This window comes from Melanotaenia boesemani, chromosome 19 (genome assembly GCF_017639745.1).
Source record: "Melanotaenia boesemani isolate fMelBoe1 chromosome 19, fMelBoe1.pri, whole genome shotgun sequence".
Classification (NCBI taxonomy): Eukaryota; Metazoa; Chordata; class Actinopteri; order Atheriniformes; family Melanotaeniidae; genus Melanotaenia; species Melanotaenia boesemani.
Genome location: NC_055700.1, coordinates 22,482,541 through 22,507,046, shown reverse-complemented (window position 1 = coordinate 22,507,046; position 24,506 = coordinate 22,482,541). Strand labels below are relative to the sequence as shown.

Genomic DNA, 24,506 nt, shown 5'->3' with positions numbered 1-24,506 from the left:
GTTCTGTAACTTTTTTGTCAAATGCTATGCCTGATAGCAGCAGCTGCCCAATGTAAACAAACAAAAAGAAAAACTATCAATCTTATTAAAGACAATATTTATCGCTGTATTTTCAAGAAACTGATGACTACAGCCAACAGATAAACACACCACTGAAAGCAAGAAAGAGAATGGCAGGAACTGTTGTGTTTTTACTTTAGAGAACAAAACAAAAATAATCATGTAAAGATAAATTAAACAAAAAATAAAGAACACTTAGTAAAGTAATAGCCAAAAATGAATTTAAATAAGTTATATAGTCAGGAATTGAGCCCTCATATTTGTCAGTGTTTTCAATTAATCAGTTTGTCTGTTGCCCTGCTGATATTAAGAAATTTCTGGTTGAATCAAATCATGTGTGATGTTTATTGGGACATGTTTAACAAGAAAAAGCTGCTATACGACATGAAGTCATGTATTTAAATGTAAGTACATGTGATCCTGTCAGTCATTCTCAGCTGTGCAAACAAACAAGATGGCGCTGACACTTAAAAGGTAGAAAAATTATTAATTCTTCCACAGCCTCACCGCTAAACGATGTTCTTTCAGTTCCATCAGACTCCTTTTGCTCAAAGACTTTTTTCCGATGTAATGATGTATGTATATGTATATATACATATATATATATATATACACATACATACATACATACATACACACACATATGTATATATATATACATATATACACATAGAATAGAATAGAATAGAATAGAATAGAAATACTTTATTAATCCCTTTGGAGAGTCCTCAGAGAAATATATATATATATATATATATATATATATATATATATATATATGTATATATATATATATATATATATATATATACATATGTATACACACATACATACATATATATATATATATATATATATATATATATATATATATATATATATATATATATATATATATATATATATATATATATATATATATATATATATATATATATATATATATGTATTTGCTTGTACCTCTTGTGGCCTGGATGCCTGTTAGTCATGCTGTTGGGCTTGGCTTCTCAACAGAGGCTGGATAAAGCTGCCGTTATGATTGGCGTGGACAGCCATGGTTGAGAGAAACAGGTGTTGCTCATTGGCTTGCAGCGATGTGCCCATAGCTTTGGATGTTCACGATTGGTGGAGAAAAGAGACGCCAGCACTCAGGGAGGAAGCTGCTGATGCCAGGCATGTTTGTGGGCCAGAGGGGGGTGGGCGCGGTGGAGAACAGACCACCTGGATCAGGGGCCTCAAATGCTGGCCTGACAGAGTCAATCCGAACAACAGTGAACAGAAGACAGCCAGTCTGCTGACTTCCCCTCTCTTGCATTTTCACTGGCGGCTCTCCAAGAAACACATGCTGTCCAGCAAGACTTTCAAAAGGAACTTCAGCTCGGGTTTTTCCACCAAGTTAAGGTTTTTTTTTCTCTCTCTCTCTTTCCCTCTCTGTCTCTCTCCTTTTTGCCTACTGAAAAAAGGAAGTGGATTCAAGTACTAAAAACTACCAAGAATGGCAACGTTTTGGTTGTTACTACACTAACTGCTTTTGTTTCACATAAAAAAAAATCAATTATTTGCTTAGCATAAAAAAGTACAAAGGAAAAATATTAGAGACTATATTCATACTGATTAAGGTCCACGTGGGCTATCAGACATTAATCAAACCCCCACCTCCTCACACTAAGCCCTCTACAATGCAGGGCTGGCCTAATCCGACCCAGACACACTGTCTCAGTCAAGTTGAGACAAGACTATGAGATGTGGTGAAATTGGAGTCGCTTCTTCATTTTGATATTTTTTACCCTCTTTTTCTCTTCAAATCCTTGCCCTATTTTTTTCTTGACTTTTCTGTCTTTCTGTGCTTGATAAAAGTTACTTTTCCTGGTCACCCACAACCCTGTATCCTCCCCTGCAAGGTCACTGTACCATGACTAACAAGGGTCTTTGGGGTGAGGAGGATGTAGATTCCTCTTCTTATACTTGTTGCCTCCAAGAGCACTGCATGGAGGAGGGGGTCAGACAAGAGAAAACATCCGACCCTGACAGAGGACAAGGGCTCTGCTAAATCCGCAAACTAATGGGAGGAGGCCACTGACAGATACACACAGCTTCTCATTACCACACGCAAGCTCGAGTGTTTTATCTGGACACAAATCCGTGTGATGGGTAGAGCGCAGAAGCCTGGCTTCCTATGAGGCTGCAGCTGAAAGAAATGGTCCTCTTGCCAAGGGAGTGTCAGAGCAGGACAGAGAGGAGGACAAGACTCCAGCGGTCATCTGTTGCTCTGGAGATAAGTCGTTGATCTTTCATAAACATACACACACAGATCCCACATAGAGAGACATGATTAACATCCCAATTAGGCCAGAAAGCAGTAAGCCTCAGCCTCAAGGCCTACCTGTTTTTTTTTTTCCTTTTTGAAGTTACAAATATAAGCCACACATGCAAACCGACTACAGATGCAACTAGACTAAGTTTCACACAGGAATGAATACATAAAGATGCCACCCACACACAACATCCATATTTAGACTTAAACAAGATTTGCCTCCGATTTTCCACCAGTAAATACCTCAAACATAATGCCAAAAAGGACCCTATGGAAAAGAGATAAGACAATGAACTATTCATCCATTATAAGATTAGTAAATTGCGGGGGTTTAACAATACACCAATTCAATTATGGAGCCAATATGTAGCATTAATACAGAACAGATTGTTTACCATTTAAACAAATCATTTTTTGTTGTTGTCCTTAGTAATTTCATAGACATGGAAGTGACCGTGTTAAATCAGCATGTGATAATACCTAAAATTCCTCCCTTGTTTTTGAATCAAATCAAAGTTGTATTTTGGCAGAATCTGTGACATTGGTAAACATTAAAGATGCACCGATACCACACTTTTCAAACTAATACAAGTACTTAAATTTCAGAAATTGCTGATGCCGAGTACCGATGCGAGTACTAATATATCCCATTACAGTTCACTGATAAGGTGTGGATCAGAATGTCAGCTGGGACTACTGAGTGATTAATTGTGTGATATATCAGATGGGTCATCCTGAGACCATCCTCTAAATGCAAGGCTTGAAAACTGTCAGAAACTTCATAAATATAAAAGATTAAGTAGTTTTTGATGGATTACGTTCACAGCTGTTCTCTTGCCGTGATAATTCCAAATTCAGATTTTTACCTTTGATGTTTATGGTTTAATGTGTTAAAAAATGAATAAATTAATTCCATACAGATCAGTCTCTTTGCGTTAACTTTTAAAATTTTGACAGCCCCAGTTTTTTCACAAAGGTATCTGGTTCTGTAGTATCGGAAAACTTTAATGAATACTGAGCATGCGTACATGCATATATTACTGGACAGACACCCGATACTGGTATTGTTGCATCCCCAGTACACACAAAATCATGATCCACTGAATCAATGTGTCATTTTGAGATCAAACAGAACTCATCTTTCAACATAAAATGAGCAAATTATCACTCCTAAAAAAGTGGAAGCAGTTCACATCATGTTTTGCTAAACAAATGAAAATGAAAATGAATGAAGGCTCTACGTATGATTCCCATGATGCAGAAAATATGGACAGAATTTGACAATGAAACTAGAATGAAAGTAAAACAGAATATTGTGGGTAATAAGTGGGTGTGATCTTCTTTCTGGACCAATCTTACAGTTGTCTATGATGCCTGAGCCAAATGAACTAGGGATGTGTGTATAGATACTCTGGCACTGATACTTTGATTTCTTCCAGTAAAAATATATGATTTCACACTTAAAAAATGCACTTCTGCTGTAATAATACAAAACATACTATTTGTTTTTACTTCTGAGTGTTTTACACAATGAAATTATGTGTGAAAACCAGCCCCAGTATATTTCTTCCGTGTCACATGATTATGGTAGCCAGTTAGATGTCATGATGTTTATTCTGCTAATGTTAGAGATTATGTGGATTTTTTATGGTTTAATGCAGGTTCTTGAGCCCTATATTGTTTCAGTTTAAGAACTTTATTAATTTTATATTAATCTGTAGTCTAATTATGGCATTGTAATTTTAAAAATATGTATTGTCATCTTATTTTGATTTAATTTACTCAATGATATATTAACATTTTATAAGCATTTCTTTAAAGCCTTCATGCAAATACTAAAAAGCTATGGACCCCGTCCCCAAGCCGCAGGCTAAAACCGTGCTTGGTTTTATGATTTCAAAAATGAGATTCTCACCATAGATAATCTGTCCTGGGACAGTGTGTGAACATTAATCACAATGGTTCAAAGCCCTCTGTGTTCTTTGGGGGACCACTTTGAGGGGTCCTGGCCCAGGTTGGGAACCACTGCTTTAAAGTATTAATGTTAATTAGTTTGATTCATTTTTCATATTGCCATTGTCATGAAGATATAAATGCACAATGCACAACTGTGTGATGTTTCTTTTAAGGGGCAAAAAGTTTTGGTATCGATGAAAAGTAAGAAACTATTTTGACTGTCTCGTCTTTGTGGAACAAACCTGAACTGTTGGGGCTAAAGTTTCCCCCAGAAGGTCAGCGATAGCTAAGAGGCCAACAGAAGCACATTTGTTTTCTAAAAACTGAAGAAAGTCAATGCTGAGAAAAATTTTTAAAAAGCCGAGTCTATATTTTGCTGAAGCATTTCAAACATGGAGGAGTACTGTCAGAAAATAAGATCCGCCTAAACTCACCCACTCTGATTGTGTGGAGGCTGTCCTGCAGAGGTTACATGAAGAAAAAACATGTTGATTAATCTAATGATGTAAGAGACTACAGAAATAAAATTAATGATATTTAAAGTACCTCTTTATTGCACTGTTGATATTTTATGTAGCAACCACGTGATTAGACATATTCCTCCTGAAAAAACAGACTTCACAAAGCCTGAAAAGAACAAAAGTGTCCCACTTTCTCACACAAACTCAGACTAAGACATAAAAATTTAAAGAAACATTTTACCAATGAATCAATTAACCTACAAATCCACATTTGATTCCAATTATAAAAACAACAGGCTGCATCATTTCTGGAGTGGCATGTGGCACCATCTGACAGACATTCAGACCGACTAGTCTGCACGCCGAGCGGCTCGGCCTGATGCTGACTGATAGCTGGCTGTGGATCCTGAGGGGCATCGAGAGTTTAATCACCCATAACCGCAATTACAGACGTGCACGTCAGCCTCATAAAGCACTGAAACAAGATGAGTGCCTCCCTCTTCTCCTCCTCCTTTGTGCACATCAGCCAAATTCCACTAAAGCTCACGGAGCAGCTAGGGAGCTGAAAGCGTAACCTCGGAGAGGGAGGGAGGGGGGACAAATCCCTACCTTGTGCACTGCATTAAGAGGGAGAATTGCGGCACATTAATTAGTGCTTTTAATACACTTATGAGCTATAAAACAAGTCATTATGCACTCATGGAGGAGTGCTGCTTCTTGTGAAAATGAACAGGTGTGTCTTGTTTCTACAGAAGGTATCTGAAGATCTTAAGGAGCCTTGCAATACAAGAATCAAAAGGATTGGGGGGACTGCATCAGTGAATGCACAAAAAGACAACATTAACATATCAAATACGTACAGCCACATACACACACATAAACTTAAAGTGTGCATGGAGATGTGCGTACGAGCACACACTCTTAATGATCACATAAAAGCTCATAGCACACCATAAGACAAGCCTTAGGATGGATTAAGATGCAAGCCTTTATCAGTGGGTTCCCACAATCCCCTGTAGAATTTCTCAGCTCTCTCGCTCTGTTTTTTTTTTCCACTCACTCTTTCCATTTCTCCATACCTTAGGGATAGTGCTGGGAGGAAAAAAAAGAGAGAAGAGGAAAAAATACTGGAGGATGGTTAGAAAATGAGGAAAACATTCTGAAACAAGTCCGCTAATGGACAGGTCATGAGCAGGAGGTCATGTCCTTTTCACAGCTCTGCGGCTTGACAGAAAAGCAACAAACAAGATGCAAAGTCGCCCTCGTGGTTGCAATAATTCAAGCACAAAAGTGCACCGCTGAGGATGAGATTAGCAGCAGCAGGTGAACGGGACAGACCACAAGGTTACCGGGTCAAATGTGGAGGGAAGACATCACATGATGAGATTAACTCAAAACTTTTTATGATTGCAGAGTGAAAGCCACCCTAAAGCTCTTCTACGAGGAGAGTTAAAGGTGATGTACTGACTTCCAGGTCATCTAAACCAGTGGTTTCCAACTTATGCTCCTTGAGGACTCCCTTAATGCAACTACTAAAAAGCTGTGGACCCCTGCCGTACCCAATGCTGAAAAAAACACTGTTCTAAAAAAAATAGACTAAACTTTGGACAAACTGGAGAAAGTAATACTTTAAGACAATAGTTAAAGCCTGAAGCCTCACAGACTACTTCTATAGATTAGAAACATATGGAAACATCTCAAAAGCAGGAAGTTAGCAACAGTTATCCCAAATGTGCATGAATCTCACTGTCAACAGAGGGTCAATTCACACCTTTTTACTGAGGCATTTGAGCGAAGTTTAGAAAGTAGCTCCTGAGACAACCTTTGAACCCCAGAGGAGGTCAGGTTGACTGGTCACAAGATCAGTGTTGATACATGACACCTCAGCTGGACTATGCCGCCTCGCACATAAATAAGCCCTTCATCATGGGCGATTAAACTATATGGATGTGAACCTCAGAGGATAACATGCCATTTTTCGCCTCATCATCTCCATTCTCTCAGACCTGAGTGTGGGTCTTCATTGCAGCCTTTGTAAAGCTTCCAAAAACAGCCGCACAATAACACATGATGAAGAGGGTGAGCTGCCCTGGGTGTGAAAGGTCGATGTCTCTTTAGAGAAGCTAGGCAGGCAGACAGATCAGTCACAGAGTTTATCTGGTGAATGACAACAAACGTTCTAATTTCTTTGGCAACATTTTAATGGGTACACAACCAGAAAGAAAAGAGCAGCTATGTGGTCAATGCTTTGAATGCAGGCAATAAACAAGTCATAACAACAAAGCCCCAAGCAACTATACTCTACAACGTGAAAACACTATTAAAAGCTCTAATTAGGGTATGAAAAGGACATCAAATATGAAGAAGACATAAAATACCATACTTGTATAAATAAAAAACTAACACCGACACTCAAACCATCTCCAACTGCTTTCTTGTACACGATAATGAGTTCACTGTACTCCAATGGCCTCCACAGTCATCCAAATCTCACTCCAATGGAGGCCCTTTGGGATGTGATGGAACGGTAGATTCTCATCATGGATGATAAATCTGTAGCAACTTAGTAATGCCATCATGTCTGAGGAATGTTACCAACATCTTGTTGAATCTATGCCACAAAGAATTAAGGCAGTTCTACAGAAAAGAGGGGGTCAAACCCAGTATTAGCAAGGTGAATCTAATAAGCTGGCCAGTGAATGCATGTTCCTACTTTTTTAGGCTTGCCTTCCCGTCAGTTTTCCGGCAGTACATAAACAGGAAGGTAACCTTTGTTTGACTAGTTTATAGCACTGAGGGACTGAGAACTTGGGACTGAACACTAATTCTGTATACATGTACAGGTTTGATCTTGGTTTATCATCCACTTATACTCATGTTATCTTGAAACTGTGTCTTATTGCAATTTCTAAGGAAAATTTGACAAATATCACAAATTAGGAGAAGCCTCATCTGCTGTACCACGAGAACCCTTCAACAACTGATGTTTTGTCTGGGTTGGAAATGGGTTTTCCCCCATTTAGTCAGTGAAATCTATTCAGCCAGTTTTTCAGATGATGCACTGCCTGACTGCATTCAATATTTGATATGGCAAGCCACTGGATGTTCTCTAAATTTCTTGATGTACTAAGGGCCCTGCCTAAAACAGTTGTCATGACACTCACACTCACATCAGTCACAGAAACAACTCTGAGGACATACATCCATGTACATGTTTTGTGGTTGTGGTTGTGCTGATGTGTTGCTCGTTCTGATTCCCGCTGTCAAATTCTGTTTATGGATGTTTGATGTCTGATGGGGGACTTTCAGATCCAACATGTCAGTTTTATTGTTCTAAGTAATGTAAAATACTTTTTTTTATGTTCCTGCCTTTTTAAATTCCTTTTCTTAAAGGGGACCTCAACCTGGCAGACAGCATGACCAAAAAGGTGGTTACATGGAAGTAGAAGAGATACAGTTGTATTGTGGTAACCGTAAGGTCCAAGCTTTTTTTTTTAGATTTTTGCTGCTTTCATTAAGATTTCCTTTTTTTTTTCTTACTTTCACCTGTATAATAAAAAACTAGCATCAATAAAAAGATAAAAACAGATCCAAACGTGTGAAAACTGACTACTTTTATTCCTTTTTAACCCAAACAGTTCCAAAGGTGATCCAGGGCCAAGGCAAGACCCAGATCGAAGTTTAAGTACACAAAACAATCTTAATTTGGACAAAATTTATTTATTTATATATTAAATTAAACAGCTAACTTTACCATAGTCCATCATTCACAACTAAAACCTCTTGAACCTGAAACTAGGAAGTTGTCTGGGAATGTTCTCATTAAGCCAGGTCATGGTGTTGTATGTAAGTTGAATCAAGTCATCTCGACTGGGTTTAGTTTCTTGAAGACGTTTTACTATTGTTCAGAAGAGCTGTTTCAGTTTTGAAGGAGACAATGGAAGATTTCCATGTGTAACCGCCCAACAGTTGTAGACTCTAAAACACCAGTGGTTAAGTAAAATCTCCCACTATCTACATCTGAGCTTAACATCTTCAAGAAACTAAATGTAGTCCAGTTGATCTGACTCAACCTATGTTGAAACTTCTGAAATCACATGTGAACACTTATTTACAAACTATGAGCCCAAGGCGCATGTCTTAACTTCACCACTATACTTTTTCTAATACATTAAGCAGACTTAAAGACGTACTACAGAGCTTTTGTAATTTTCTCAGTTTAAACACCTTTAAAATGACTAAGTATTTGAATATGCAACTAATACAATTCAAAATTCTTCACAGAGCTCATTTTTCAAGACAAAGGACTTTCAGGATGGGTCTATCACAAATATCTGCTTGCAAGACAATGATTGACGACTTTCATTTTTCTTTTAACTCTGCACAGATGAGCCTCATGGTCTTATATATCACATATATGGTATATATACATATATACACACACACACACACACACACACCAAGCCAGGGCAGGATCAGCCAGTGGAATGTTTGCAGATGCATGTTTTATTTTCAGTCCAGGTGATGTAAACATCTCCTGCTCTGACTGCCACTGGAAGGAAAATGCTAGATTTGTTGCTAGTTGCTAAAAAAAATAAAATAAAAAACACCCCCCTCCAACTCGCTAAATATCATGACAGTCACCAAGTTAGCAACACTGCCAGTTATTGTTTTTTTTCCTTACTTGCACAGATGCATGTGCAGTAAAACATTAGGTGCATCTCTCCAATTCTATGTGCACAAACTTGCACATGCATGTGGTGTTCTGAGCCCTGAGTTGTGTAAGCATAAATGAATATTTATCTCTGCTTTGAATTCTGCTGACTTACATACAGCTTGCCAACCACACAGTTACACATTAAGTAACATTCTATGAGATAAAAGATTGTAAAATCAGGCCAAAGTCAGCTTCTCATCTTTCCTTCAGATAGGATCAGCTTAAGAAGACATAATAACTTATGCAGTCTGATAACAAAGAGCTGTTAAGCCATGTAATAAATACTTTTTTCTGCTCAGAGAATGGGGTTATGATCATTATGTAACCTACAGCTTGATGCGCTCAGGCTTTAATTTTTTCCCTCCCACATACTAAATGTGGTAAGTTCACAAATAATGATTATGTGGACAGGTAGATGGAGGCAAAAATCAACAAAGGCTTAATTACCACATAACACCAAAGCACCATCAGTGATAATAGACTTGTTTGTTTTTCCATAAGCTTTAAATTCTCCTTTAACCCCTGTTAAAGTCCGCAACATTTGCTGGCAGATGGAGGCAGAAAAACACAAAGAGTTCCTGTATTAAACAAAACAATGTAAAAACACACTGTCCTCTATGTTTGCTTCAGGTCACATTAGTCACATCTCCGTAAGTGTCTGTGTGTGCATCTTTATGCACATGGCCAACAAAAACATGCGTTTATGTCTTTCTGTTGCATGTTGCATTTGACACTGAATATTGTCCATCTGCTTGTCTTGTTTCAATCCAGCCGCCCAGTTAAGTCTGAATAATGGAACCTGTGGTGAGCTGGTGTCAGGTGAGACACCGCCGCTGCAAAAAAAAAGACTAGCCCGGTCGGTTGTATAATCATCAGACTCGTACACACGTGCCCTGTCTTTGTATCACAATACAAGGACAGATGGCAGGGAGAGTGTTAAATAAACACAAATACATGCTCATTATCAGCTTGGGTTACAGGCAGCTGCTGCAGCTCATTTTGTCTTTGACATAGATATTCAATCACACCCGATGACTGCTTCACACAGGAGCAGCCAAACAAAAGTCATTTTGGGAGGTGGTTGGGATGTTTGGGGCGCTCTTTCTAATTACTCACCTGGGTGGTACAATCTGCTACAGCTGGCACACAGCCTTTTAAGGACAGTACATGTAGTATGTATGCAGATGCAGGCATAACATGTACTTTTGAGTATTACCACAGACTGATCCTGCATTACGTCGCTGAGGCTTTTCTTTCTTGCTATAAGCTCTTTCCCCCGATGTTGCTACTGAGATCCCAACATGACAAGCATTAGCAGATAGGAACTAAATGTTCCAGGTCCTCTTCATGGTTTCACAATGCATGGTGCAAAAATGTTTTGTAAATTATTAACTCATTCCTGAGCGAGCCTTCTGCAGCCTCAGGAAGGGGAATAAGCAATGCAGGTGACAGGAAGACATTCCCAAGACATAGTTTCTAGTGAGCTCCCTACACTTTGTCTATAAATAAGTAAATAATCACATTTCAGAGGGAGTGTAAGTTAGAGATTTCAGCTTAATGAGAACATGAATAAATTATTTTCCACCACTATTTTATGTAAAACAAACAAGAACACACCTTGAATTTTTTTTTTTATTATTTACTGTCATCATGATTCTTTAACCACTTGAAAAGTTTATGAAGCCGGAAATCCTCCAAGTGTAATTTATAAAGGGTTGGCTAACTGAATCACACCGACCAACTGATAAATGACAATCAAGAATATGTCAGTGCTTCAACTTTGACTTTGCAATCTATCATCATCTGTGACATCCACTGTTGTTATTACTGCCCCCCCATCCCCAAACCCTCTCATTTCCAAAGCCATGCCACGCCTGTGCTGTACAACCAGTCTAGTCAATTATCTCAATGTCAGTGCCTGTAATGGACTTGTGGACATGCCCCTGTGGCGTTTGGTGTGCCGTTTTCCACAGTCCTTTCTCCATCCCACAGTCGCATTGACTGAGCTGGCTGCATGGGCGTATGATAAAGGTCAACTTTCTGCACCAGCTCCCCCAACCCCCAAGGTCCCCCTGCAACCGAAACACCCATGGAGGGCAGGCAGAAAATGGCTGGGTTAAAGAATGATTCTAATTTACTGCAGTTACTTGTTGAGCTGTCAGACAATACTCTGGTTAGGCTAGTCAAGTTTGTTCAATTAATTAACCAATCTTAGAGCATACACAAAGTTGTTGTGCTCACATCCAGACTGCGAGCTTTTTGATCCCAACTGGACCAACAAGGAGGATTAGATGAAAGTGAAGAAAAAGGATTGCTAGCTGCTGCAAAACAAAAGGGAAGCTAGTGTTAAACTAGCTGAGTTTTGTGATGAATATAAAGTTTAAGTGAGCATCTTTTTACCCAACAGCAAGTGTTTATTACAGATTTAAAAAGCTATGTTGAAAAACGGGCCTAGTATTTGGTCTTTTATTTAAATACTTCTGCTAATTAGCCATGGTTTAACACAGTTAGATACATGGAAAGTTGTCAATTTAAAATAAATCTTTATATATTTTTTTTAATATTGGAAAGCTGTTAATTTATTGTCTAATAACATATTCCTTGCCCAGTCTCACAATCACTTATGCAAAAGCTTAACATGCTAATTTAGCTAACATCTCCCAGGATGTGCTCTTCCTTTGGTGACAGCAAATAAAGCATGATCAGTGCAATTACTTGAGAAGAGAACATGTTATAAACATTAAACAGGATGGCTAAAATGCAGCCAAGATGTAAGAAATTAACTTTAGGGATGGCTAAAGAAATGTCTTGATTTTGCTCCAATCCTTAACACCACTACGGTCTTCATTTTTTAGACTTTGAGACCTCCTGCATCTAAGTTGTTGTTCTGTTTGTTTGGTAAAACAGGGGCTTTAGTGTTGCTACAGCGGTCACGGTCCACACTCCTCGAGGGCAGCCAGCTTCTCAGGCCAACGCCGAGTCCCAACAAGACATTTCCATTAGCCTCTGCATTACCGTCACTCCCACCCTCACTTTCTCCATGCACCTCAAGGAACGTCTCTAAGAGGAAAAAGCATGTGGGAGTTGCAAACACCTCTCCCCCCACTTCCACCTCTCACATCCCAGCATGTACTGGCCTGCATTAGCACACTTGGGTGGGCCTGTTGCTGTGCAGCTAAGACGTGACATTGGGAGGTCAGGACTCCGCCATCCTCCTTGCATCGGTCATGCTCATACACACATATGTCTTTGACCCTTTGTCCTCTACCCTGCTTTCTACAGTTTGCTCTTTGCAGAGAGCGCCTGTGCAGGCCGGGGTGGCAGGTGCAACGCTCCGACCTTCCACTTCATGAGATCGGCGTTGGTGACATTCGGATCAAGTGCTCGGTTGTGCTGCTTCTCCCCTCCCACCGCCACCAAGCCAGCTATAATGCCAAGCATGTCAAATCACTTTAGCATCAAAATACCAACAGTCATCTCCCCTCTCTTTACCCCAACATCCCTGACTGTCTGTGTGTCCCTCACCCCTGCTTCTCCTCCTCTAGGGGTGGAGATGAAGCACAGAGTCTGATGGTGTGTAGCTGCCAGTGCCCTTCAAATTCCCATGGAAGAGGACAGAAGCGACCGACCACAGAAACCAGAAAAAGAGCTGCAGCTGCGTCTGGCGGCATCAAGCTCCATGTCTGCTGTTAAAAGGACAACCTGAACTTCTTAAGCAACATCTTTAACAGGTTGAAGATAGAAAGAAAAAAAAAAACAGGCATGCAGAAAGTGATGGATCTAAGGAAGGACTAAGTAGAAAAAAAGTGGAAAAAAAAAAAAAAAAGAAAAAAAAACAAACCACAAACCTGAAGCTCAGACAAATGTTCTTGCATTCTTATGTTGTTCTTCAACATAACCTGAGGAACGCCGGATATAGTACGAAAGGCATAACAACAGGAAATGCATGGATCAGAGAGAAAATAAGACTTATGGGAGAAATAAATCACAGAAATTAGCTTCTTCCTTTAGTCTGACCTTGTCAAAATATCTAGTCCTGCTGCTATTAGCAAATCCAGATGCTCAATGCAATCTTTTCTCATTTTCAATCATCTTAGCCAACAGAAGGAAAACAAAACGGGTGCCATAATGGACTGCACTTCTAAAAAATCTCATCTCATTTTGCATTCTTGTTGCTGGTAATTGTTTTCTATAACAACACATATGGTTTTTTCTTATTGAGAATACATGTTTTATGATTTATCCCAGCCTGCGGCATATTTATCTGCATGTAACAAGCACAACTCCTCGATGTTTGTTTGTACAGAGTGCAGCGTGTCATGAGCCAGCCTTACAGCTCCTCTGCAAATCCGACACACATGCAGTTCCCTTCATATCTTGATGCTGGAGTGTTTATCTGCGACTAGTTGAGGCCAGTGTCCCTCAACACTTAGTCAGCGAAACTGATGTAAACACGCTGCTTAAGGGTCAGGTTTAAGGAGGCAGAAAAACTGCAGTGTGTTCTTGGGAGTGCAGACTCATTTCTAGATGTTAGACTCATGTCTTCACAATAATCAGTGATTAATTTTGAAGTACAAATAAAGAGAGATTCAAGTGTTTTTCTTGTTGGTCTTCCTTCTAAGGTACTACAGCTTCCTGCATCAAATTACATACGTCTTGAGAAGCTCCTTTTAATTGCCTGAAAGTGTATTCTACTTAACTGGATTAAAGAGAGCCCGCCAACTATCACCCTATGGTACAAAGAGATGTTTAATATTCTCCCACACAAAAAAAAATGTCAGCAATCACAAAAGGAAAAGATAGTTTATTTGTGAAAATCTGGTCCCCCTTGATAAATTACTTACCAAAGGATTTTGGGGTTTTTGGGGATGAAGTAATTTCTGTAGTAAGAACAAATCTCCTTTATAGTCATAGCTGTCATCCATTGTATTTATCAGCTGTCCTTCACTTCTGTGTACACTGTATTAGCTGCCCATCTACTAGATCTTCCACCACTTTTATATGTAAACTGTGTTCTACACTTTCTCTTTTTTATTTTATTGTTTGGTGTTGACTTTTTCTGTTTTTTGTGTACTGTGCAGCTGTCATTGGTGGGTGGAGGGAGGATGGGTGATATTATGTTATGTTGATCCTTGTTTAAACTAATAAAAGAAAGAAAAACTGTAGTGACGCTGCAGGCTAATTCTGGTGTTTTTTAACTGTCGGCCATAGCAGAGACAGAATCAGTAGTGAGATACTGTATCTGGGTTAAGATGTACATCCTCATTTATATTCATGCCTTTGGTTAATTTGCCCATATATTCCAGCGGAACCCAACGTTCCTCACTGTGATTAACATACTGTTCTGTGTTAGGCAACATGGGGCCCGAAGAATGAGAACTTGCTTATTCATGTTTAATTGATGTTAATAAAAAATGCAAGGTTTTTTCCCTTTTTCCTTCCCCATTTCTAGATGCAAAGCCTCACAAAATGTACTGTTAATCTGACTCAAGGGGTCAGGATAAACTCAGAGGACCGCTGGAATCTGTAGCACAATGAAATTTCACCTCATCTGTGAAAAGTGCCTCTGAGATAATATATCACAGGCGGCCTAAATATAGCTACAAATAGGAACAGGAAATGCATTTACAAAAAAAGCCCTTTCTGAGTTTAAATTATGCTGTACTCCTGATGATTTAAATTTAAATGTTGCTTCCTTTGCACAACTATGACTCAAATTTAAACCCATATTAACAAGCCTTTGGCAATTTAATTCAAATCTTAATGTTCATTTCTGCCACCATGGAGATGACAATGAGTGTGTGTCATGGCAGGGATGTGACCACTTCCTGTGGACACTGTGTCCCTGGTGGCCTGCTCTGCTGGCTCTCCACAGGGTTTGAGCTGCAACAATGAGATAGCATTTCACTCTGACGGTGCTGTTGGGGGATTAACGGATCAGAGACTTATCAAAGGCTTAGTCACTCTGATTTCTAGTGACCAGCCACGAATGAATGCCATGAATCTGCAGCAAAGCAGAGTCCTCCAACTCTGCTGCAGTTGAAGCCAGCCACCAGGGGTCATGTCACATGGGGGAATACACCTGGATATCATGGATGATATATTCATGCATCTCCATCTGATGAAGCACATTCTGAGAGATTGTTCTCCTTATGCATTACTCTCGTACATAACTGACCTTGGATACAACTAAGAAAGAAGTAGAAAAAAAGTGCTCAGCTGCTGACTTGCAACTCTAAATACAGGCCTTAAATTTGACCACCTTTAGTCTAAGTAAGAGTCCTGCAACAACAAATGACTAAGTAAGCAAGTAGTAAATAAGTTAATGAATCAACAACCAAATAAATAATCAAAGAAACAAATAAATAAGCAAACAAAATATACAAATAAATAACAATGCAGATATATAAGTTTATATTTGGGTGATACTCATCAGAAGATTTAATAATTGAACCAAACTGTTGCATGTTGTTGTTGTAATATGTTAAGGACACGGTGGATCAGGACCGGGATAAATCTTCTCCTGATAATATAATTTTATTTGATTATTATTGCTGGTGCTCTATTTCTATTTATATCAATCTATTTCTCCCACCCAGTTTAAAAAAAATGTATCACTCTTTCAGGGGATTCATCCTCCCTGTAACAAACCCCGCAAAGAGAAAAAATAGTAAATATAACTCATGTTAACTGATAAGTTTAATATAAAACCAAGCAGCCAGTTAACACAGTCTGACTGTTCTTATCCCAGTTATGACAAACTCCAGTCCTCTGCTTAAAGAAAACCACACACTATTAAAAAAAATAATTAAAAAAAATATGCATCTGCTTAAGATGAACTGGGTTTTTTTTCTTTCTTTCTTTGCTTGTGTATCCCAATCACTGCACCCATAAACAGCAGCCCGGTGTCTAGCAGCCTCTCTGGCTCCTGATTCAGGCAGGAAGCAGCCTGGAAGAGCGAGGACTCCAGCTAGCCAATTACAGTGCAGGGAGCGAGGAACATGCAGAGGATAACGAGCCCCCTCTCAGTGACCCTCCTCACCTCTGCAGGACCCCGTGATGGGAAATTTGAGGAGCCAGGGCCCACTTTAACCCAACGTCCACCCCCTCTATTACTCCACTACTCTTTTCCAGATCTGCTCTCTTTGGCCTCCTTCACACCCTCTACCCCAACTGCTGGTTTTAAACCCTGCTGTGTGACCACAAGGTCTACAAACACATGCTGCCTCTCTCCAGAGGCCCACCACATGGCTTATTGCTGCTGCTCAAGACCAACATTGAAAAACAATGGGTGCGTAAACATGCATTACTTGGAGGGAAAACAGAGTTCTTCTCCAAACAGGAATAGTAAACAGGTTGTAGAGTAACTAGCAGGGTTTGTGATGCAGTTAGATCATTTTTTGCTTTACTTTTGGAAAACAGTGCCGTAAAAGATGATGCATTCAAAGCAGAGAGGTACATTTCATTACAAAGTGAAAGACAATCAATTTACATTTCAGGTGTATTAGAATCAAGGACTTCCACAAACACAAAAAGAGAGGGGGACGAGGGGTCCCTAACAAATACTCCCCCTCCTTCTTTCTTCAGGCAGGATTGGTCCTGTCATTTGGACCCTCCAAACACGGACCATATGTGAGTTCAGCTCTGGCAATCAGACTGCATTGTAGAGCAGGCGGCAGAGTTCATCAGGAAAAAATTAGCCCGTCGCTCTGCAGGCCTCGCTCCTATTGGCCAGTCACGCGGCCCGCTCCATTTGAGGGCACCCCAGACATTCCTGCGTATAATCTTTTCCATTCCTCCGCTCAGCTCGGTGAGGACAGACCAAATCACAGCACAAGGCCTGCATTGTGAGCCGTGTTCAGAAAGCCCTGTTTTCAATGCCGTCTCTCTTTTACGTTTTCCCTCTCTGTCACCTCATTCACCGCAATTCCAAATAAAAAAAAAAAAAGAACATATTTCCCATCATGACTCTTAATGATTGCTTTTTTTTTTTCTTTTTTAAAATGATCCACAGGAAAAGCCAGGAACACTACATTTCTCACGGTCCCTTTCCAGTAAGAGTTTGTTTTAGAAAAAGCCTGAACAATGTAAAACCACTGAAACCGAAGCCCGGCCACATCAGTGTGCTGCCTGGAGTTCAGCAGATCGCAGCTGAATACGGCTCCCCTCCCGGGCGAGGCTCCCCAGCCTTCCCAGAAACCTCCTGCTTAGGTCACCGCTACACGCCTCGCGCCTCCCCACAGCAGCTTGTCATTGCGGCCGTAGCCGGGCCGCTGGAACGCAGAGATTGGAGGACAATCACACAATCTAGGCACACTGGTGGGGTTTATTATAGAAACACATTCCATAATTAGACCCATGATTATTACAGGGTCTATAAAGTTTAGACTCCACAGTGGCTGTCCACCCTGCTCTTGGCAGCTTAACACACCAACAGATTACTATAACATCTCTCGTAGTAAAAAAAAAAAAAGCGTTAAGAAAAGGGTGTGACGATAAACTTCGTCAACAATTATTGGTTCTTTATTCTCCATGTGCCCCCTCCAACTACTCCCTGTTTAAGACAGACAAAATAATCTAATGAAACTTGGAACCTCGAGTGCTATAGCTCTTAAAATAGCCACAACATAGAGAAGGAAAACCTTCAAGCAAGACAACACTTCAGTTCCAGATGGTCCCAGTTGTTCTGGAAACACGTCCACCCTAACCACAAGCTGTGACAGTAAAATATGTTGCAATCAATCAAGATAACTGTAAAATACACAAAGATGGGGGCAAGGTTGGTGGAATAACTGTGAACCTCTTCATGCTGAGACTTGTCCATGAAAAAGTATTTGCCTGGGAAGGAGAGGGGTTTCATTTTGCTTTCTTTGAGTCAATAAAAATCCTCCTCTTCTTCTTTTTATTTTTCTCCTAAGATGACTTCATTCGTTTTCTTTTTCTTAAACTTCGGGGAAAAATTTATTTGTCTCAAGAGATTTCAGAGACTGATGGGCATCATGCTCCAGGTGCAGGTTCAGGGTCCCACGCTATTGGGATCCACAGCACAACCGTCTTTTAAAGCACTTTAAAACGTCCATTCAAACGGCCATTTCTTTAGTGAAAGAAGGGTCTTTGTTAAAGGTTTCGGGCATGACTGATCCTCTGACTCTTAAGTGCAAAAACTTTTACTAACATAAAAACTACAACAAACTGAACTCGTGCATGCTGGATTCGATCAGCGTAATCATATTAGTAAATCAAATTGCTTCTTTTCTAACTATCAGATTTAACCCAATGATTTTCATTCAGGAAGATCCTGAAGGTGGTTTTGAAACAGACTTAATTATTGGCGTATCAAAAAGTAATTGATCACATCATATTGTTATTTAGATCTTATGATACAAAGCCTTGACTTGATTTAGGGTCTGTGAGCATTACTTAACTTGGGGGACATTGAGAACAGATGGCCAAACTGTACTTTGACCTTGCTTGAACTGTCTGTACTAAAACCTCTCTAATTTTCTTCTGCTTCACTTTGTCAGAGTTGGCCTTTGCAGAGCTAATGTTCACATATTTCATCAAGATTTGATGGATGTTTATCATTAAATCATTCCAAGGGATAATCACATTTATCCTGAAATTTTTGTTTGTTTGTCTGAAACGTTTTCATTTGTGCTTTCTGTCATCTTCATTACATCTTTATTGTTCACTTTACTATGACTCCAAAAGTGTTCAAATAGACTGTTTGTGTCAAAGATAATTTCATTGTGGTTATGTAATTTTCAAACAGAGGCCAAAAAAAGGGCACAGGGCTCGAAGGGTTAAGCCTCATTTATGCTGTACTGTACATTAAATATACAAATGAACAGAGCCTTCTGTCCATCTTATGTACCATTTACAAGCTTATTTTTGTCCATTTTCATGATAGACCAGAGACTGTATATAAAAGATGGACGGAGCCTCTGTGACGTCACCTGTAGGTTTCTGAAGAGCAAAAGTGAAGCTCGGTTCCCACTGTCGCCATCTTGACAGCGTCATACGTGTCGTCATTCCCGGAAAATCCAAAAATGGGCAAAGAGGTGGAGCTGAGAGGGGGACTGAGATGGTGGAAGTGGATGATTGACACCCATAAAACTGTGAGCTGCCTGTTGCTAAGAGCTAACCAAGCTAACAGTAGCTAACCAGCTAACGGAGGTAGGCGGGCTAAAGCTAAGGTATGCTGTTAGCAAGCTAAAAACCGTGGTTGTACTGCACTTTCCCTTCTTTCCGTGGATATTGGATACCTGTCAATCAAAAGGACACACCCCTAATTATGCCGAATTTTAAGATTAAATAACATCCAAATGGATGAGTTAGAAAAAAAATTCACCCCCCCCCCCCCCTCACAGCTGTCATAAAGGTAAACTTGACCTATTAATCCTAAAATGGATTTTTGTACCAGGCTTTAAACATGTTTATTTCTGCTGTGAAGTTGGTCTTTTTAACATGGAAGTCTGTGGGGATTTGCTCTGTTTTGGAGCCAACCCCTAGCGGATGAGGGGTGAACTGCAATTTTTTGCACTTCGCATAAGCTTCACATTTTACATTTTACCCCTGGAGGTTGCCGCTTGGGATAGACACCCTGACATAGCAACCAGAGCAGTACCACCGGAAACCGTGGAGGCAGTGTTGTGTAGTATAGCTCATGTGCAACCAGCGAAAAAACAAAGAAACAGAATCTGCGATGTATTTAATGGTCGCACAGACCGCTGTCTTTTATGCTGCCTCCTCTTGTATGATAATGTACATTATCATGATCGCCACAGTCGACATGTTTCCTATTGTTTGATACTGATGTTGGAACTCAAAAAATAAATAAATAAATAAATAAATAAATAAAAATGTGAACTTTGCACTGCCCTATAGTGGATGAATAGTCTAACATCCATGCCAACATATAGGATGCCTGGGAGTACGGGGGCAGTGACCATTTACGAATTTTAGGGGAGCATAAGTGAGACTTTAAAAGAAACAACAATCTCTTTCTGAAGGAAATAAAGAAAATGAATCTGGACTTTGAATGTGAAGCATTGACTAATTTATCTTAAAAAAACGGAGAACAGTAACTTCATAAATACACTAAGTAAATTTATTAAACCAAATGACCCACTTCAACAAAGAATTCCACTATTGTCACTAAGAGCACTTAAAGTTGAGTAAAAATGAATAATATTGAGTAAACAAAGATCTTGTGCATTTATAGTAAATTGCAAAACTGAACAAAGATTTAACTCTGAGCTAAATCAAAACTAAATGAAAGATGGAAAGCATATGGCTTCTATTAGGGAATGCTTGCATTCTCCAACCATAAATGGCTTAAAATAAATAAAAAAATAAAAACATAAATAAATGGGCTTGGGAAAATTTTTTTATGGTTTTTGCTTAAAGACATCTTGTAATTCTTCCATATGCAAAATTCATGAAATCAATTAGATGCTCTCATAGAGATTTCTTTTTTATGTTTAGGTGACTTCATCCCACCATACAAGTCATGCTCCTCTCACATGACGGGGCAGCGGAGCTGGTCGCAGCAGTGACGCTGCAGAAGCGGCGAGCCTCAGGACTGGGATGATAAATGCATCGACATTAACCACATGTTCTGCACAGCTTGGACCCCTATTCATTAGCCTCACACCAGACAGCTCAGAATACCCACTGATCTAAGGCTCTGCTTGCCTGCGAGGGTGGGTGGAAGGTGCTGGAAGGAAGGGGCTGATCTCAAAACACCTCTGTTAACTTGTCCATCAGTGGGGCTCCACATGCAAAGACACCATTAATCATAAAAAACCAGACACCCAAAAAAAAAAAAAAAAGGCCCCACAGACACACCTATGACTGGAGGCGTTGATGTGTGCACAAATGTTTCCACCACACACAACTCCAGTTAGAGAAAGCAGTACTGAAACAACAACGGATATAGACTTGTTTTCCTTTTCAGTTAATGTGGTTTCATTTGTTAAAACCAAAACCAAGAAAAAGTCCAAATTTTTCTCAACTCTAGACTCTGGAGAACGTCATTTTGATCAGTCTTTCATGTCATGAAAATGTATTAAATTAAATAAGAGGCAATGCCATTTTTGATGATTAGACAATTTCATTAGTAGCATCAGGTCATGAGGTGAAAATAACAAGCTCCTCATGACTAAATTATCTTCAAAACATCCAGTTGCTTACTTGCAGCTGGTCTATTCATGAGTGCACACTTTAATAGGAGGGGGGAAAAAGGTGCATTAACAATAAAAAGCAACAGGTTTGTTTCCATAGTTACCTGAGGATAGGCGACGCTGATGGAGAGGACACATACCGCTGAAACACGAACATGCCTCAGCTGATCGACCTCGCTGCATGGGAGGAGCCAAAGAGCACTGGGGCTTCAGGAACCCTGTAATGAAAGAGACAGAGGCAAATTAAAGACAGAAAGAAGAGGAAGAATTTGGTAAATGAATAACAGAGAAATAAATAATGCTTTTTTGTGGGTGGTGGATGATGAACAGGATGCCATCTCCACCCCTCTGGAGCTCACAGGGCGGAGAAGAAACGGGTTAAAGAAATTCCCACGAGCTGCCGCGCCACCTTAAGACAAAGCCAGCCTTTCACATTTACTGCTCTCCAGACCTCGCTCTATCCTCCTCATGGCTCAGGTCAGCTTTGCATCAGTATCCAGGCTGAAGCCTCCAGACAGGACACAGAACCTGCACATGGAGGGCAAAAGCCAGCTGGGCACCAGGATGAGGTTAGCATCGGTGAGTGGGCAAAATGCCAGAGCAGACCGGAGTGCCTCCAGGGGCTGGATGAGGCCGTCTTACTGTCTGTCTCTGAGGCCACAGGGGTCACTTTTAATAGGGAAGTCATTATTTAACACAATAAGGCAACTGTGGAGGCTGTACCCCCTCCAGCCAAACACTCACCAGTCACTGACATCATCCAGCAAATGGGAAGAGAAACAAACAAACCTCGATGAGCATAAAGAATGTACAAAACAGCTTAAAGTAATAGCAAGTTAGAGCCACAAGAGCCAGAAACGAATCAATGAGTAAAAATATGTCAAGTTGAGTGGCATTAACCCCAACAGAGAAGACATTTTTTCATTTCTTGATGGAGCCTTGAACAAACTTCATGTGGCACATGAGTGACATTTCACTTCATGACCGACACTGTAGCTTTCAAACCAAAGTGGAAACGTATGTGAACACTTTGTGCCATTCTCAGCCGGAGAATGAGACGCACTGTCTTTATCAGCTGCTCTTGTTGGCACCGGCAGACCTCTGCAAATCCAAACTTTATCCACTCCTTCTGGGGACCTTTAGATTTCCAGCAAACATCAAGAGCAGCAGGCAGAGGAGCCCCCCCCTCCCCAAAAAAATCTCCCTCCGCGTCACTGTTTTCTGAGCTCAATAAAGCTCCTTTATTTCCACCATGAATAACATGTCACTCTAGATGAGCTCAGAGAATGACATTTAAAACAGGCAAAGGGATATTGAATTAGTTCCCCATGATAAGACGTCTGGGATGCAGATAATTTTCTGCTTTTCTGGCTGCACGTGTGCAGCTGTGGAAGTGCGACGAAGGGAGTTGTTTCCACGCCGGATGCTTTCATTGAAGCTATGGGGAGCCGGTGGGGACAGACTGAGATCACCATGAATGTTGCAAATAATATTAAAACAAATGAAGAGGGTATTTTTGACTGTCAGCTGTTTTTTTTTTAATCCTTTTGTTTAGAAACACAATAATGTTGTTATCAGATGCTGGAAAATTTCTCAAAATAGCAGCAACACCTCTCCAAACACTTTTATGGGTATCGTAAAAAGTAATGGCGTGTTGAAGTGATAATCTTGCCGAGCAGCGGACAAGTAAAGTCTTAAGCTAATATCTGAATATTTCTGTGAGCGTTTCTGTAGTTTTCTCAGGAAAATATCCCGCAATATATGCAATTAAATCAATCCAGATCCAAAATACTCAGTCAAAATGACCAAATCAAAAAATTATCTCACAAAAAGTGACACACATTACCAGTCAACTGGAAATTGCAAAAAAAGTCAAAGTGCCTTCCCCCAAGATATTACAGATATATAATATATTATATAAATATAATAATGTCTTTCTATAATCAACCATATTTCTACCCCCCCGACACTGCCAAATTAATCAATTCTGCAAGAAACACAATACATTTTAGGTTTTACAAAGAGGTTGGAGGGCAAACAATGACACATGGTAGGAGCTCTAAGCAATGTCACTGAACATTAGGGCATTAACATATGAGCCCGGCCTTCCAGTCAAGTTGCACTTTTGCAAAATTAGTAGTAAATTAAGGAGACAGCCCCCCTTCTAAAAAAAAGAAAAAAAAGAAAAAAAGCCCCCACACTGCAAGCCATCCACTGGAATAATGTTCCCACGGGACACAGTGAAGCTAAAGTAGGGGGCTGGAATTTCACCTAAAGCTTGAAGGGAGTAAAGGAAAATGGGACAAATTAGTGTGAACGTGAACATGATCTCAGCACTTTTTTTTTCTTTTAAGAAAGAAACTTTATCCTTTGCTATTTTCAATGTAAACACTCTTCTATGAATTATGTAAAGCTTTTGTCATTTTTTAAAGATTCATTACTTTTAATTCCAAGCAGTTCCAAGAAATATATTTACAAAGATCATGAAGCATTCATCGTTGTGACAGCTGTGCAAATATATAAAAGAAAACACATGGATTTAAAAGGATGTGTTTCCATCTTAACATGCCGGATTGATATTCAATCACTTTCAGATGGGTTTTGCTTTTTAGGCCTTGGAGTAAATGATGAAAAAATGAGGACATGTAGGTGCAAGTTCAGTATATGCCGTCATGAGTGGTAAGGTTGGTACATGTCTCGTCATTAAATCTTCCCTTACACACTGCATCATTATGTCTTGGCTCGTATACTTAAGCGGGACCTTGACTGCAGAAATGTTTGATCTTGCTTCTGACAAAAAAAAAGGATCTAAT

The 24,506-nt window shown here is 39.8% G+C and overlaps 1 protein-coding gene across 4 annotated transcripts in view; it reads right to left on the bottom strand.

Moving 5' to 3' along the window:
* Positions 1 to 24,506, bottom strand: part of rxraa (retinoid X receptor, alpha a) — a 115,223-nt gene that overhangs the window by 64,917 nt on the left and 25,800 nt on the right. For all 4 annotated transcript variants that reach the window (XM_041970411.1, XM_041970412.1, XM_041970413.1 and 1 more), the window contains exon 2: positions 21,798 to 21,911. In XM_041970411.1, the coding sequence (XP_041826345.1) occupies positions 21,798 to 21,911 (114 nt within the window). The remainder of the gene's footprint in view (positions 1 to 21,797; positions 21,912 to 24,506) is intronic.